Below are 12,546 nucleotides of genomic sequence, written 5' to 3'. Positions count from 1 at the left end.
GGAAAAGACGCTGACTGATTCCAACTGGAAGGACAAGTAGACATCAACTAACACTTCCAATCTCAATCTTATACACTTCCCACCATTTCAAGTCAAAGAACTGCATGCACCCCCTCAATTAAAAAAAAAGAACAAAAAACAGCGGGCCCCATGTGAGGATGGAAGAAGCCCGCCGGTTCTGAGAAGGGTATTTGTGACCTCAGAGGCATCAGATACTCTGTGAACATCCCACATCGCCCCTCGGCGCTGCTGTGCGTCCCCCTTCAGACCTTCCTTTTGTGATTCAGGAGGCCAAAGTCGGGGGGCCCGTGGGTGACTTGTCTCCTGTTAAGCAGCAGGTCAGTCCAGCTGAGGGGAGTCCAGCCCGGGCCTGTCCGCTGGACCACACCAGCATCCGCTGCTTGAGCCTCCACCGGCTCGTCCCGCTTGCCCGTGTTGGGCACCCACTCCATCCCAGTGTAGGCGCGCTCACCCAGCTTCTTATGCCATCCCTGCGTTTGGCCTTCAGGTCTCATTTCTGACCCTCTGCTCCATCCGCCCCCAACGTGCAAGGCAGCGTTTCCCCTCTCTCTGCCGAAGCCCATCGTCGCCTGCAGGTGCAATGAGGCTTCAGGACTCTTCCCCAGGGGGGTGGTCAGGGCTGCTCCCTGCTTCATTGGCCAAAGGAGGGACAGTTCCCAGTGGTTACCCTGAGACCGTTTGCACACGTCAGGTTGTCCTCTAGGGATGCCCAGCCCGTCTCCTCTGAAAGCCTCTTAGGTCACCCCTTCCTCCACCTTCCCCAGTCTCTCCACTGTCCTCTCGTTGACTTTTACAGCTCTGACTTCTGCACCTGACTGTCTTCTGTGCTTTAGAAGGACACCGTGCACCGTGTCCTGAGTGAGGTCAGTCGGGTCTGCCTTGGCCTCCTTCGCAGCACCGTGATTTCCTCCTTGGGCCCTGCCAGCTCCTGATTTGTCATTTGGTCGGGTTTTGTTTTGACTTTGGAAGACATGTTTCTAAACGTTTGCTGGGACAGCCCACACCCAGAGGCACCCTTTAAAGTCTCACCTCTTCCCCTGGACTCACCCTGCGGCATAAGCTTCTGGTCCTCCACACAAACATAGAACGTATGTGAAACTCAAAATCGAATGTTCATTCTGGTAATTTTCAGAACCGAGAGACTAAGGTTGCAACAAAGCAGATTTGCTTTTAGAAACTTCCAGAATCCTGTGACTTTCTTTCTCCCCCTAAAGACAGCACTTGATCGTCATAGAGCTCCGTCTCCAGAGCAGAGGTGGAAGCTTTGAAAAGACAGCATCCCTTTTGCTTCAAGTGTCAGGGTCTGTGTGGAGAAGTAAGCTGGCACCGACTCAAGACCCAGGCAGAACGCGGCCGAGTCGGCGCGGCTCTTGCCCGGGCGCCAGGAGGGAGGGGAGTGGCAGCCACCAGCATTGCCAGCTACGATCAGTGTGCTGCAGCCTGTGATGCGTGCACGACTTCCCTGCTCTAGAAAATGGAGGATAAAAACCCCACAGGAAAGAAGCTTCTTGCCCAGATGGTGCTGTTCACTGGCCAGGAAAGTTACGTGTTTGGGTGCTGACACTGACACCAGTTTGCCTGTACGTTTCCTTCCGAATTCCTCCGGGAGCCCTTCAGACACACCCTGCTCCCTGCACATCCTGAGGAGGTCACAAGTTTTGCTGGCTCTGCATTATTTAAATTGTGCTTAGTCATCCATTCCCATAAAATCTGGAGTATCACTTAGTGTTTCGGTATTGTAATTTTCACAGGTGTTTGATGTGAAAAGAGTCTTATTACAAATGAAAATATTTCTCCTCTCCTCTCCTCAAGCATATACCAACACATAACAATACTGTAAATTTGGAAATCTGTGTCATTTCTGTGTTCACCCATGTTGGATATCAAAGGCAGAATTAATATTTTTATTACCTTTTTGAAAATTGGGGATTATTTCAAAACAGTATATAAAAGTTTCTTTATAGTCAGTAATGTATCCATACATTAATTAGCTAAATACCTAACCGGGCAACACAAAAATACCTAGATTCATTGTGTAGTTACTAATTCTACAGAGAAACCTGGCTTATACGATGCTAAGTGCATTAAAACATCATTTATATTAAATGTGCTGTATTTATTTGCAGGAGCTATGTAGAAAAAGCCTTTTCTTTTTATCATAGTTTAAATTTCAAGCATTTAATAGAGTGACTGTGAGAGGCTTTTAACACCCAGATTAGAGGGGGGAAAAAAATCCTGGTATAAGACTTTTATTTTAACACCCAGATTAGAGGTAAAAAAAAAATCCCCTTTTCTCAGTCTTTGTGAAGATACCAGCTGATGCACAGTTTAGTAAGATAAGATGTTCAAAAAAGCTCAATAACATCCCGTAATGTCATTATTTACAGAAAATATTTTACGTCTGTATAATTTGAGAGTTATCTTTAAATAATATTTATTAAGTACCCCTAGTGCAGTACAGAGATACCTTAGTTAAAAAAAAAAAAAAATCCCCTTATGGAAAAGGAATCTTACTTAATGTAAAGGTTCTGGAGGTCTGTTGCACAACAGTGCAAATAGAGTTAACTGAATGGTGCCCTTAAAAACAGTTAAGATGGTAAATTTTATGTTACGTGTTTTTTAACCACAGTGAAAAAAAAAAACAACAACAAAGGTGAGGTGGGGTTCTCTTGTGCACGTAGTTACAAAGTGGAGGTGGCAGTGGTCTGGGCAGGTCCGTCCAGGGAGACATAGTTCCAGGGGCGTCTCCCCACCGTGAGTCGGAGCCAGAGAAAGACAAAGCCCTCCTCCCATGTCTTGGATGTGTCTGTGCTCCTGCATTGTCATGTCTGAAGGTGATGCCCCCACTGACAGTGTCTTACTGGAGTGTGACCTCTGCCAATGGTGCTAGCCATTTTCTTGCCTTTAATTTTTATAGATTAAGTTTCTAGAAGCTTGCATCTGGACTCAGTAATCATTCCCATTTCCAAAGAAGGGGCGTGGTTTTTTTTAGTAGTGGATTATTTTTTCTGCTCATGCACAGTGATCTCTTTGGCCCTGTTTCCATTAGGAAACGAAAGCATGGAAATTAAAAAACAAATTACAGGAATGAGAAGATTACTGAATGACAGCACTGGGAGGATCTATCAGCGTGTCGGCAAGGAAGGAGAAAAATTAAAAGAAGAACCCCAGGATTTGGATTCAGTCTGGCCTCCGCGTTTGAACTCCACTGCTGAGGCCCCCCAGAGCCTCCACCCTTCTTCACGTGGTGCGTGGAATGAGTTACCACCCTCCAGCGGGCAGTTCTCAGGGCAGTATGGCACCCGCTCTAGAACCTTCCAGAGTCAGCCCCACACCACTGGGAGCTCCAACGGTATGGTTTATCAGACATTGAGAATGCTCGGGGCCAGGGGCGGGGAGAGGGCTGTCCAAATGTTTTATATTTCTAAATATTCATCGTGGGTTTTTTTTTTTTTTTAAGTGTATTTATTTTGAGAGAGAGCATGTGCACATGCGTGCAGAAGCAGAAGAGGAATAGAGAGAATCCCAAGCAGGCTCCATGCTGTCAGCACAGAAATAGCTGGACACAGGGCTTGATCTCATGAACCGTGGGATCTTGACCTGAGCCAAAATCAAGAGTAAGATGCTTAACCAACTGAGCCACCCAGGTGCCCCAACATATTCAGCATGGTTTTTGAGTTCAGTACATTAAAGCCTCCCCTAGTCACCTGCCTTAGCTGAGTTACACTAAGAGAGTAAAAACTGGAATTGAGAAATAAGAGAGACTGAGGCTTTATATTAGAAGTGACGGTTTCTTCGTAGAGATTTTAGCTCCTCGAGAGGTGAAAGCTATCATTTGCCAACATACAGATATTATTGCCATGAAAGACAAACATTAGGGCAGAAGGCGCTCACTTTGTCATCAAAAGAAGCTTCTGTTCATATGGTATGTCATTAATACATCCTCTTGCTTTATTCGCTTTTCTGCATTGTCAGAAGAAGGGGGTGGGAGACACCTGTCCCAGCATCCTAGTGACTAGTGATACCTTTGCTTTAACCTCACATCCCAGTAACTGAACCGGATGATCCATGTCATAAGACTTGCTTCAATTAGGGCTGAAAATTACCCTTTTAGAGTTGCATTTCCTTAATTTAAGTTCCTAATTGTTCAGGGAAAAAAATGGCAATTTTTCCCTTAAGGGAAAAGAATTGATATTTTTCTGGACGTGTTAACTTTCCATCCGGTTACTTGCTCCATAAATTACGTATGGATGCGCAGATCTGTAGTCTTCGCAAAGAGAACAAGGAAAAAGCAAGACTGCATTTTCAGTTTCCTTGAAAAGTTAAGGATTTTTCTCCCACGTTCACTATTCCTTCAAGAAGAAGAGAATTGTTTTGATTTTTTTTAACACAATTTGCAGTAACCAGTTCAGGCATAAAAAGCCATCCCGAGACACTGCCGATGAGGGACCCCAAGAGATGTATGGCGTCTTCTCTTTCTCTCAATATTGCATAAGCCAGGATCAGGTTCACCTGCTGGCACGCTTCCAGGTTAGGGGACATGGCTCTTGAAAGACTCCTCCATGAAAATGAAAAGTCAGTTCTCCTTAAAATTAGAAAATGATTTATAACAAGCTGGAAACGGTTGGTTTTGTCCTCTAAAAATGATAAAGACAGCACTGAGAAGAGTGACTAGGAATATTCTCTAAGGCCCTCCTAATTTGACTGCCGTGGAAGAAACAGTAAGAGAAACAGAACACCCCTAGGTGTGTATGAGGCTAAATAAACGCCACATCAGTAAGTTGTGGGTGAACGGCGTTCTGTTTTCCAGTCCACAGCAGGCATGGTGGATTCACTCTGGAAAATGTTATTAACGTTAAAAGTTACAAACCTAAGTTCCCCCAGGTTGGTTTGAAAATAGATTTTTGCGTTTGTCGTTGGCATTATTTCCAGTAGAAACCCATCACATAGAACTGTGACTACTTAGAATTCCATTGAAATTATTTGCAGTTTTAAAGCTGTAACGTCTCAGTTTGCTACAACTTTGGATGTAAATAATTGCATTCCTCCAGGCATTAAGTTATCCGTATGTATGTCCTGGTTTTGCCGTGAAATTTTTTTTACAGCGTCCACAAATAATGCATACAGTGGGACTAAAATTACCTGTAGTGTATGATAACAGGTATAATTGGATCAGTGCCTTAGAACTTTCCCCCTGCACCTCCGACAGCAGTCACAGTGGTCGGATTGGACACAGATGCTGGAGGGCACGCTGCGGAAAGAGCAACTTTCCAAATGTTCCATCGTGTTCCAAGGACAATGGGACAATCTGTGTTTACCTAAATAGGATCGTTTTATTAAGGAAAAGATAACTAAATTTAAACAGAGATAAAGAGAGTAAAGTGAGGGAAATGTAGGATAGGGGAATGGAAAAAAAGGTGCATGAAGATTGAGCTGGAGAACAGCCAGCAGCCCAACACCCTATAACCCACCAAGTTCAAATACGTCCTCCCATAGACACCCTGCTCCCCTGGCTTTTCCCTGCCCCACGCATACCACCCCCAGAGAGTACTCTCACAGTTTTAATGTGGTGACAGTTCCTAACGTGGGAAAACGTGCTTAATACTACAAAACTATTTTTAATAGTTTGACACATTTAATTTTTTTTTAATGTTTATTCATTTTTGAGAGAGAGAGAGAGCACGAGCAGGGAGGGGCAGAGAGAGGGGGAGACACAGAATCAGAAGCAGGCTCCAGGCTCCCAGCTGTCAGCACAGAGTCTGACGCGGGGCTCGAACCCGTGAACCGTGAGATCATGAAATGAGCTAAAGTTGGCTGCTCAACCCCAGGCACCCCATAGACACATTTAATTTTTAAGGTGAACGTTTATAACATGCAGCGACCAGGGTTTTTTCTGGAAGGCTTGTTCTCAGAGCTGGTGTTTCTGTGCAACATAGTGTGTGTTTCTAGTGAATTTTTTTGGGGGTGTGATCTGAGATGCACTGGTTTGGCACTAGGGAGGCCTGCCCACAGCGCATCGTGGGCGCACAGTCAGGCAGACTCCACCTCCCGCCCCATGAGCCGCCAGGCACCTTACAGTGCAGAAGCCTGGATAATTTAGGTAAAGTCAGACCCCAGCATTTAGGTGGTAACAGTTATTGGATACGTTTTCCTTACATGCTTCAAAATGCTGTCAATATGCCTTCTTTTTTTCTTCTTTCTTTTTTTTTTTAATAATTTATTTTCAAATTGGTTTCCATACAACACCCAGCGCTCATCCCAGCAGGTGCCCTCCTCAGTACCCATCACCCACTTTCCCCTTCCTCCCACCCCCCCCCCCCCCCCGCATCAACCCTCAGTATGTTCTCAGTATTTTTTCCTCTTTATAATTTTGGTGTTGACATTCGGAGTATGCCCTTCTTTTCTTTGATGCTCAGGAGAACTTCCAGCAGTGAATTCGTCAGGTGGATCAAACTGCTGTACTTGTAACTGCCAGTCAACGTTGCAGGCCATCCTCCAAGAACTCAGGACCATGCGGAAATTAATGCAAATCCAAGCAGGTACGGAGACCGGGCCTCGGGTGGAACCCCCGGATTTGTCGTGCGTATCTGACATCTTCCGCCAGGATGTTTGTTTTGTTTTTGGCGGTCAGCGCTTCCCGCCTCGCTGTCTCGCCATGATTTTCCAAGTGTCCCTCTTCTCGGCTTTTTCTACAATGCATTTTTCCTTTAGCAAATCTAGCAGATTTGTTACTGCTGACCGTGCTACTCACGTGCCGATGGACGTGTGCTCCACATCGTTCATGCCCTCGTCTCCTAGGACTCCACAAGTGTCAGTTATTTGAATTTTCAAACAGTCGTACTTGAAGGTGGGCATCATTCTCCAGCTCCCTTCCCTACTGTGAGTCGACAAGGAAGTTCACATCAGGAAAGAAAGTGAGGCTGACTCACCTTCACCTCCTGAAGTGCTCTGTGTGGGGGCTGTGTGCTGGTCGGCAACCCCCACGCCCGTCCCGCCCCTTCTGGGGCCGCTGTGTGACAGTAGGGAAGCCACGCACTGTTGTCTAAGGGCCGGGGAGGTGGGGGGGCCCTCTCGGGAGCGAGGGCTCTCCTGGCGGAGACATTTAGGAGCATGAGCCCTCCGAGCTCCCGCCTGTGGCTTGTCTCCTGGATAAATATTCAGGATGTGGAAGCTCAGGGACCCCTCACGTCTCGTCTTCTTTATTTACGTGACGCCTCTCTTGTTGTCACAGTGAGTCCGCAGGGTGGGGTCCGAGTCCCAGCTCTTCTCGGGAAGCTGTGTAACCTCTCTGCGCTCCGATTTCTCATGTGTAGCTGGAGCATCAATACCTAACTCACAGGATTGTTTTCCAAATAGAAGGGGTTGGTAAATGCAATGAGCTCTGTAAGGGACCATCCAGGCTCTGGTGTTGTTCTAAAGACCAGGAGCCGTTCATCTCGAAGGCTGGGGCATCATGACAGCGGCTGCCGTTTCTAATCTCCACACATGGGGGCGGGGGGCACGGAACTTTTTTGTCACAGGTACAGAAAATAATAAATCATTTCACGAAGGCCTCCTCTGGTGAGGGAAAACTCCTTGAGCAGGTAATAGCACAGTCGTATGTGACCAGCATCCCCACCCCTCCCCTGTAAAGAGATTCGGGAAGGTCATCGCTCAGAAATCGTACCTGGTGCCATTTAGTGAATTCTAGTAAAATTTGAATATTCAATGATGTGGTTTTGATATAAAAAGCTTAATACTTAAACACACCCATCACCCAAGAGCACATGAAAGTAAGGTTTGCAAAAGGCCGTCTGAGAAGCAACATCTAATTTCATGTGCTGAATTTGGTTTTAGCCCAAGGAAAGAATAAGCATTTTGGTCAGGCCAGTGAGCATGCAACTCCCCCTGTTCTTCCACGGTAACCCGTCTTCTCCTTGACCCGGCAGAAGGTACCATCTCCCAAGTAAGGAGCTCAGAAAGAAAGGTTCCTTCATGACGGACAGGTTCTTTTCTCAGAGGAAGAGTGTGTTAGCACTTAAGAAAATATGCATATGAAACCGTAATGATTTATTTTGTTACTTAAGCTCCTTACTACTGAGATGGCAAACTGCAAATTGCAACCATCTAAATCCTCGACGGAAGCCCTTTTGGAATCTATTAGGTAAATGCCACTTTGTCACTGTGTTTCCCTTTCTGAACGTCTGTAGGTGAGGGAGGTAAGCAATGCCAGAGCTGTAGGATAGCAGAAAGGATAAACTATTACTCTTTAATTTCCGTAAACTTAAGAATTTGTGTAGTGTGGGTAGATTTACTTAAGATTTATTGCCTATAAAACTTAGACTTAAATTATATTTAGAAAGTTTTGCCTTTACTTTAGGGAGAAAGGGCAAGGAATAAGATGAAGCGATACGATCTGGATACAAGAGACTGTGTCTAGACTTGCAAACGGAGAAGAAAAACTCAGATAGTGCCTGTGTTAAACCAAAAGCACTTTCACTTTTAATGTAGAATAGTGAGTCTTCTTCTTACTATTATTATTATTTTGCTTCCATTGTCCATTTAACCTTGGGCATGGAGGCCTAGCCTTGGGTGAAAATCTGGAGAACAGAGAAAAGTTCTCTACTCAGGCTTGCACAGTGGATCACTTGAGAAGCTCAAAAAAACAAAAAAAACAAAAAAAAACAACAACAACAACTCAGTGCCGGGGAACCACCCCTGCAAATTCCAATTCACTTAGTCTGGGATGAGGCTGCGAGGCACTGACTTTTTTTAAAAGCTCCCGGCTAACTCTAACATGCAGCCAAGGTCAAGTGCCAATGAATTAGACTAATTACTATACAGGTGGTTAAAAGCCTTTTCAGTGCTCCTATACAAGGCAAGTATTTTGTTTCTTGTTATTTTATTTTTTTAAGTAATCTCTACACCCAACGTGGGGCTTGAATTTACAACCCCAGGTTTACAAGTGGCACCCTCCACCGACTCAGCCAGCCAGGCACCCCAAGTAGTTAGTTTCTGATGCTAATAAATTTCTTGCCAGTCTGGGAAATGCAAATACCAAGTTCAAAGTATAAATATCCTTTATTTGCAAACTGATAGGAGATGATCCATATTTATGCGCATTTAAAGATCTTTAGTTTTCATTCAGCTTATTTCTGTAAAAAGGCAGGCGTATCCTATGATCGTATTTAGTAAGCCATATTGATACATGAAGATTTAAATAATGATGCCGTATTTTTCTATTACACTTCCCATCAGAATATTCTTAAGTGGTTCACGAACACCACTTGCCAAAGTACATCTGTGAAAACTGGAATTATCATCCTTGGTTTCCTTAAGTGTATGTTCAGTACTAGTACTTGGTCCTTGCTCAGTGCTCTTCATCTCCAGAACTCCACCTGGATTTTCTGGATTTTACTAGTCTTCTTGACTTGCGCAGAATTGTTTCATTCCTATTTTGTAGCTACCTGAAACCCAGGTATGGCGTGGAGCCCGGTCAGAAGCCAGTGGTGTGGTGCCATGGAGGTAGCTGCGTGCGGACGGCACTGGTTTGTGAGGAAGGGGCAACTGGCCCCGATAAATGACCAGCGGGCTTTTGCCCGTGTGCTTCCTGGTCATCCCAGACTGATTCTTTGATAAATGATCATCATCGCTCAGCCCTGGTCAGTTGCGGTGCCTGTAGACTGCTCACAGCTGAGGAGCTTTCCCTCGGAGGACGATCGGAATATTCCTGAGTTGGGCTTACCTCAAGTTCTGAATTCCCGCTTATATAAAAATGTCCTGCGACCGGTCAAATCACGCTCAGGTGTTTTGCTACAGCTCAGAATGCCCTTTCTTCCACGGAAACAGGGGCAGCAGTCACTGTGGCCCACCAGCAGCAGGGACACAGTTTTATCTGAGCTGCTTTTCCGCGTGTCGAACTTTAAAGTGCTCCAGAGACATCATTTGGTGACCTACAGGCCCCACGGGGGATGGACTTTGGTCTGCCTTCTGGACTGAACTCCATTTCGGTCTCAGTGTTCTGGGCCGTGTAGACAGAGGGGTGATCACTTTTCCTCAGTGAGACTCAGGTGTCTGAAGCCCATTTCTTGTTTGTTCTTCACAGCTGGAGCCCAAAACAGACAACAACCCCCCATTTCCCTCATGTGCTCCCAGCGAACCGCTGCCTCGCGCAAGAGAAATAAAAAGAAAAAAGTGCCCCCGAAGACTGTCGAGCCTCTGCCCGTGAAACAGAAGGCCGGCGTGTTGGGAACCGAGAAGCCAGCCGTGGCCTCTGAGCAGTCTGGTCCCCCGGCGGCCGAGCACCCGTCCCCCGGGGACAGCCGCGTCCTCGGATTCGGCATTGTCCTGGAATCGCCGGCCTCAGATGTAAGTCGATGTTTTCTGGCTGCTGACACGAATGTGACATAACTTTCAGGATTTTGCCGTATGAATACACTTTCCCCTCAACTCATCCGGGCCCAGAAAACTAGAGAAACTTGCAAAAAGACGCGTGGGAAAGAGGAAAGGACGACTGTTAATCATTTCCTCGCCTAGAATTTCCTCTCCCGAAAATCTTCTACCTTATTTATTTGAACGGGTTTCCGTTCTTTGTCGCTGAGAGAAGGAGGGTGATGGAGTAAATAACCTGCTCACTAATTTCTTTACCAGTTTTAATTCTGAAGTGGCCGTTTTCAATTTCCTCAGTGCAGAGAGCTACAAGAACATAATTAAATCCTTTGTAAATGGGCATACGTGAACAGAACCTTACAGATAAGGTCACACCTTTCTAGAAACACAAACTAATAATAAAAAAAGAGCAGGAGTGCTAATTCTATTTTATAGAGGCAAACCACACTGCTAATTAGGTGGTAACCGCCATGCCATTTACTCCGTGTAATGATAGGTTAATGCTCTGCAAAGGTTTTTCTATTTTAATACCCTAGCCAGAAAGTTGTTGTGGTCCCAGATGTTGGATGACATCTAAGATACCCATCTTGCTGTGGCTTGCCATTTCGTATCCACGTGACCATAAACGAATTTCTTTAAGAACGTGCCATCTTTGCAACCGCAAACTCTCCTCACAGTATCTTTATCTACGTACGTTGATGCGAACCCCATCTCGTTGGGGGAGTTCTTAAAATAAACAAGAGGGAGTGATCTATTATTATCAGATTGCATAGGATGAGAATCCTGCCGAGAACACCCACAGGCCTATATGGGATTGGAGTTTGGCCCTACCTTTTAAACTTTAAATAAAAAATAACTGCTATTTTCTTTTTTAAAAAGCCCTCCCTTTCAAATCGCAGAAAGACAGTTTGCTAGCACGTTTCCACACTGGGTCTTTAATAAATGGAGGAGACTTTTTTAGACTAGAAAAGCATTTGAACTTATCCAATCCTTGGTGTTAAAGGGGTTTTCACTTTTTATCTTTGAATACATGTTAAAATGTTCTCCTAGACTCGAAACGTAGCTTTAAAAAAGTCATTAATGATGATAACGTTCTACCCCAGGCCAGTCAGCTGATTTATTTATATCAAATGATTATTGCCGCGAAGGCCCTGGTGTCAGAACCCATATATTTGGTAAATCATATATTTGGAAACAGGTAAATTATTCTAAAACACAAAGTACATTGAACCTTAAGCAGTGTTCATAATACATATATATATATATATATATATATATATATAGTATTTTGTAAGCATTCTTTTCAGATAGACATTAATATATCAGGAGCAATCATTTGGGTTGTATAAATCATCTCCTAAATGGGTCAATTTAATGCTAATAACTAAACTTTCTCCTTTATTTTTAAGCTCCAAATACACTTCAGAGATAAGTTTAAGAAGATCTGATTAAGGCCTTATGTACATTAATGAAGTAGAATAGAATTGTTCTTATCTTTACCAATATCAGCATAATTTTGTTTACACGCCCAATAAAAATAATTCGCTTTTCATTCATGATTATTTTTGCTAACAAGAGCTGTTCAGTTTAACAAAGCACATTTGGAATTGTCCCTGAAAACTCAGTTAGGTGCTGATTATCTTTGATTGAAGAATAACATGCTTCTAAAAGCAAAAAATACAGAGAGATAATTATCTTTGCATTATCCAGTTGATAGGCCATTTGATTCATCTGGTCAACGGAAAGTGTAACCCCACCTAGAGGACCTTGCAGTGAATCCCATCATTGGATAAGGAAGTTTTGTCCACAGATTGGGTTCACCAGCATTAGTGAGTCTAGCTTCTGAAGTCCCTGGGCAGGGCAGGGCAGGCCAGGGGGGTTGTGGGGGGGTAAGGGTGTGTGGATCGACTCCCTCAGGTGATGGAACCATCGATTTAAAGGCCTCCAAATTTAGGTGCCCTTCTAGTGTTTTATTATTTCTTAACCAGGGTCCTTTTAAATTTTGGCAGAAGTCCAGAGGAGAAAACAGAAAATACATAATAATCTTGTAGGAATTACTGTCTAAAATGGACTTGAGAAAATGTACTACCACAGGATATATATGAGCAGATGGAAACTCTGTATTTGTGCATTTGAAGATGGGCCCTGGGAAATACC

At 44.5% G+C, this 12,546-nt stretch overlaps 1 protein-coding gene across 12 annotated transcripts in view; it reads left to right on the top strand.

Annotated features, from left to right (window-relative positions):
• Window positions 1–12,546, top strand: part of BEND7 (BEN domain containing 7) — an 81,741-nt gene that overhangs the window by 23,133 nt on the left and 46,062 nt on the right. For 10 of the 12 annotated variants that reach the window (XM_078450421.2, XM_078450416.2, XM_078450423.2 and 7 more), the window contains 3 exons: window positions 3,071–3,373; window positions 6,438–6,560; window positions 10,106–10,368. In XM_078450421.2, coding sequence (XP_078306547.1) covers window positions 3,071–3,373; window positions 6,438–6,560; window positions 10,106–10,368 — 689 coding nt within the window. Of the gene's footprint in view, window positions 1–3,070; window positions 3,374–6,437; window positions 6,561–10,105; window positions 10,369–10,925; window positions 11,664–12,546 lie in introns of those variants that run through there. The other 2 variants (XM_078450427.2, XM_078450424.2) reach the window with 2 other exon arrangements.

The sequence above is a fragment of the Panthera onca genome, chromosome B4 (genome assembly GCF_046562875.1).
Source record: "Panthera onca isolate mPanOnc1 chromosome B4, mPanOnc1 haplotype 2, whole genome shotgun sequence".
NCBI classification, from domain to species: Eukaryota; Metazoa; Chordata; class Mammalia; order Carnivora; family Felidae; genus Panthera; species Panthera onca.
Note: the sequence above shows the minus strand (reverse complement) of the source record. Positions and strands in the feature narration are given on the sequence as shown.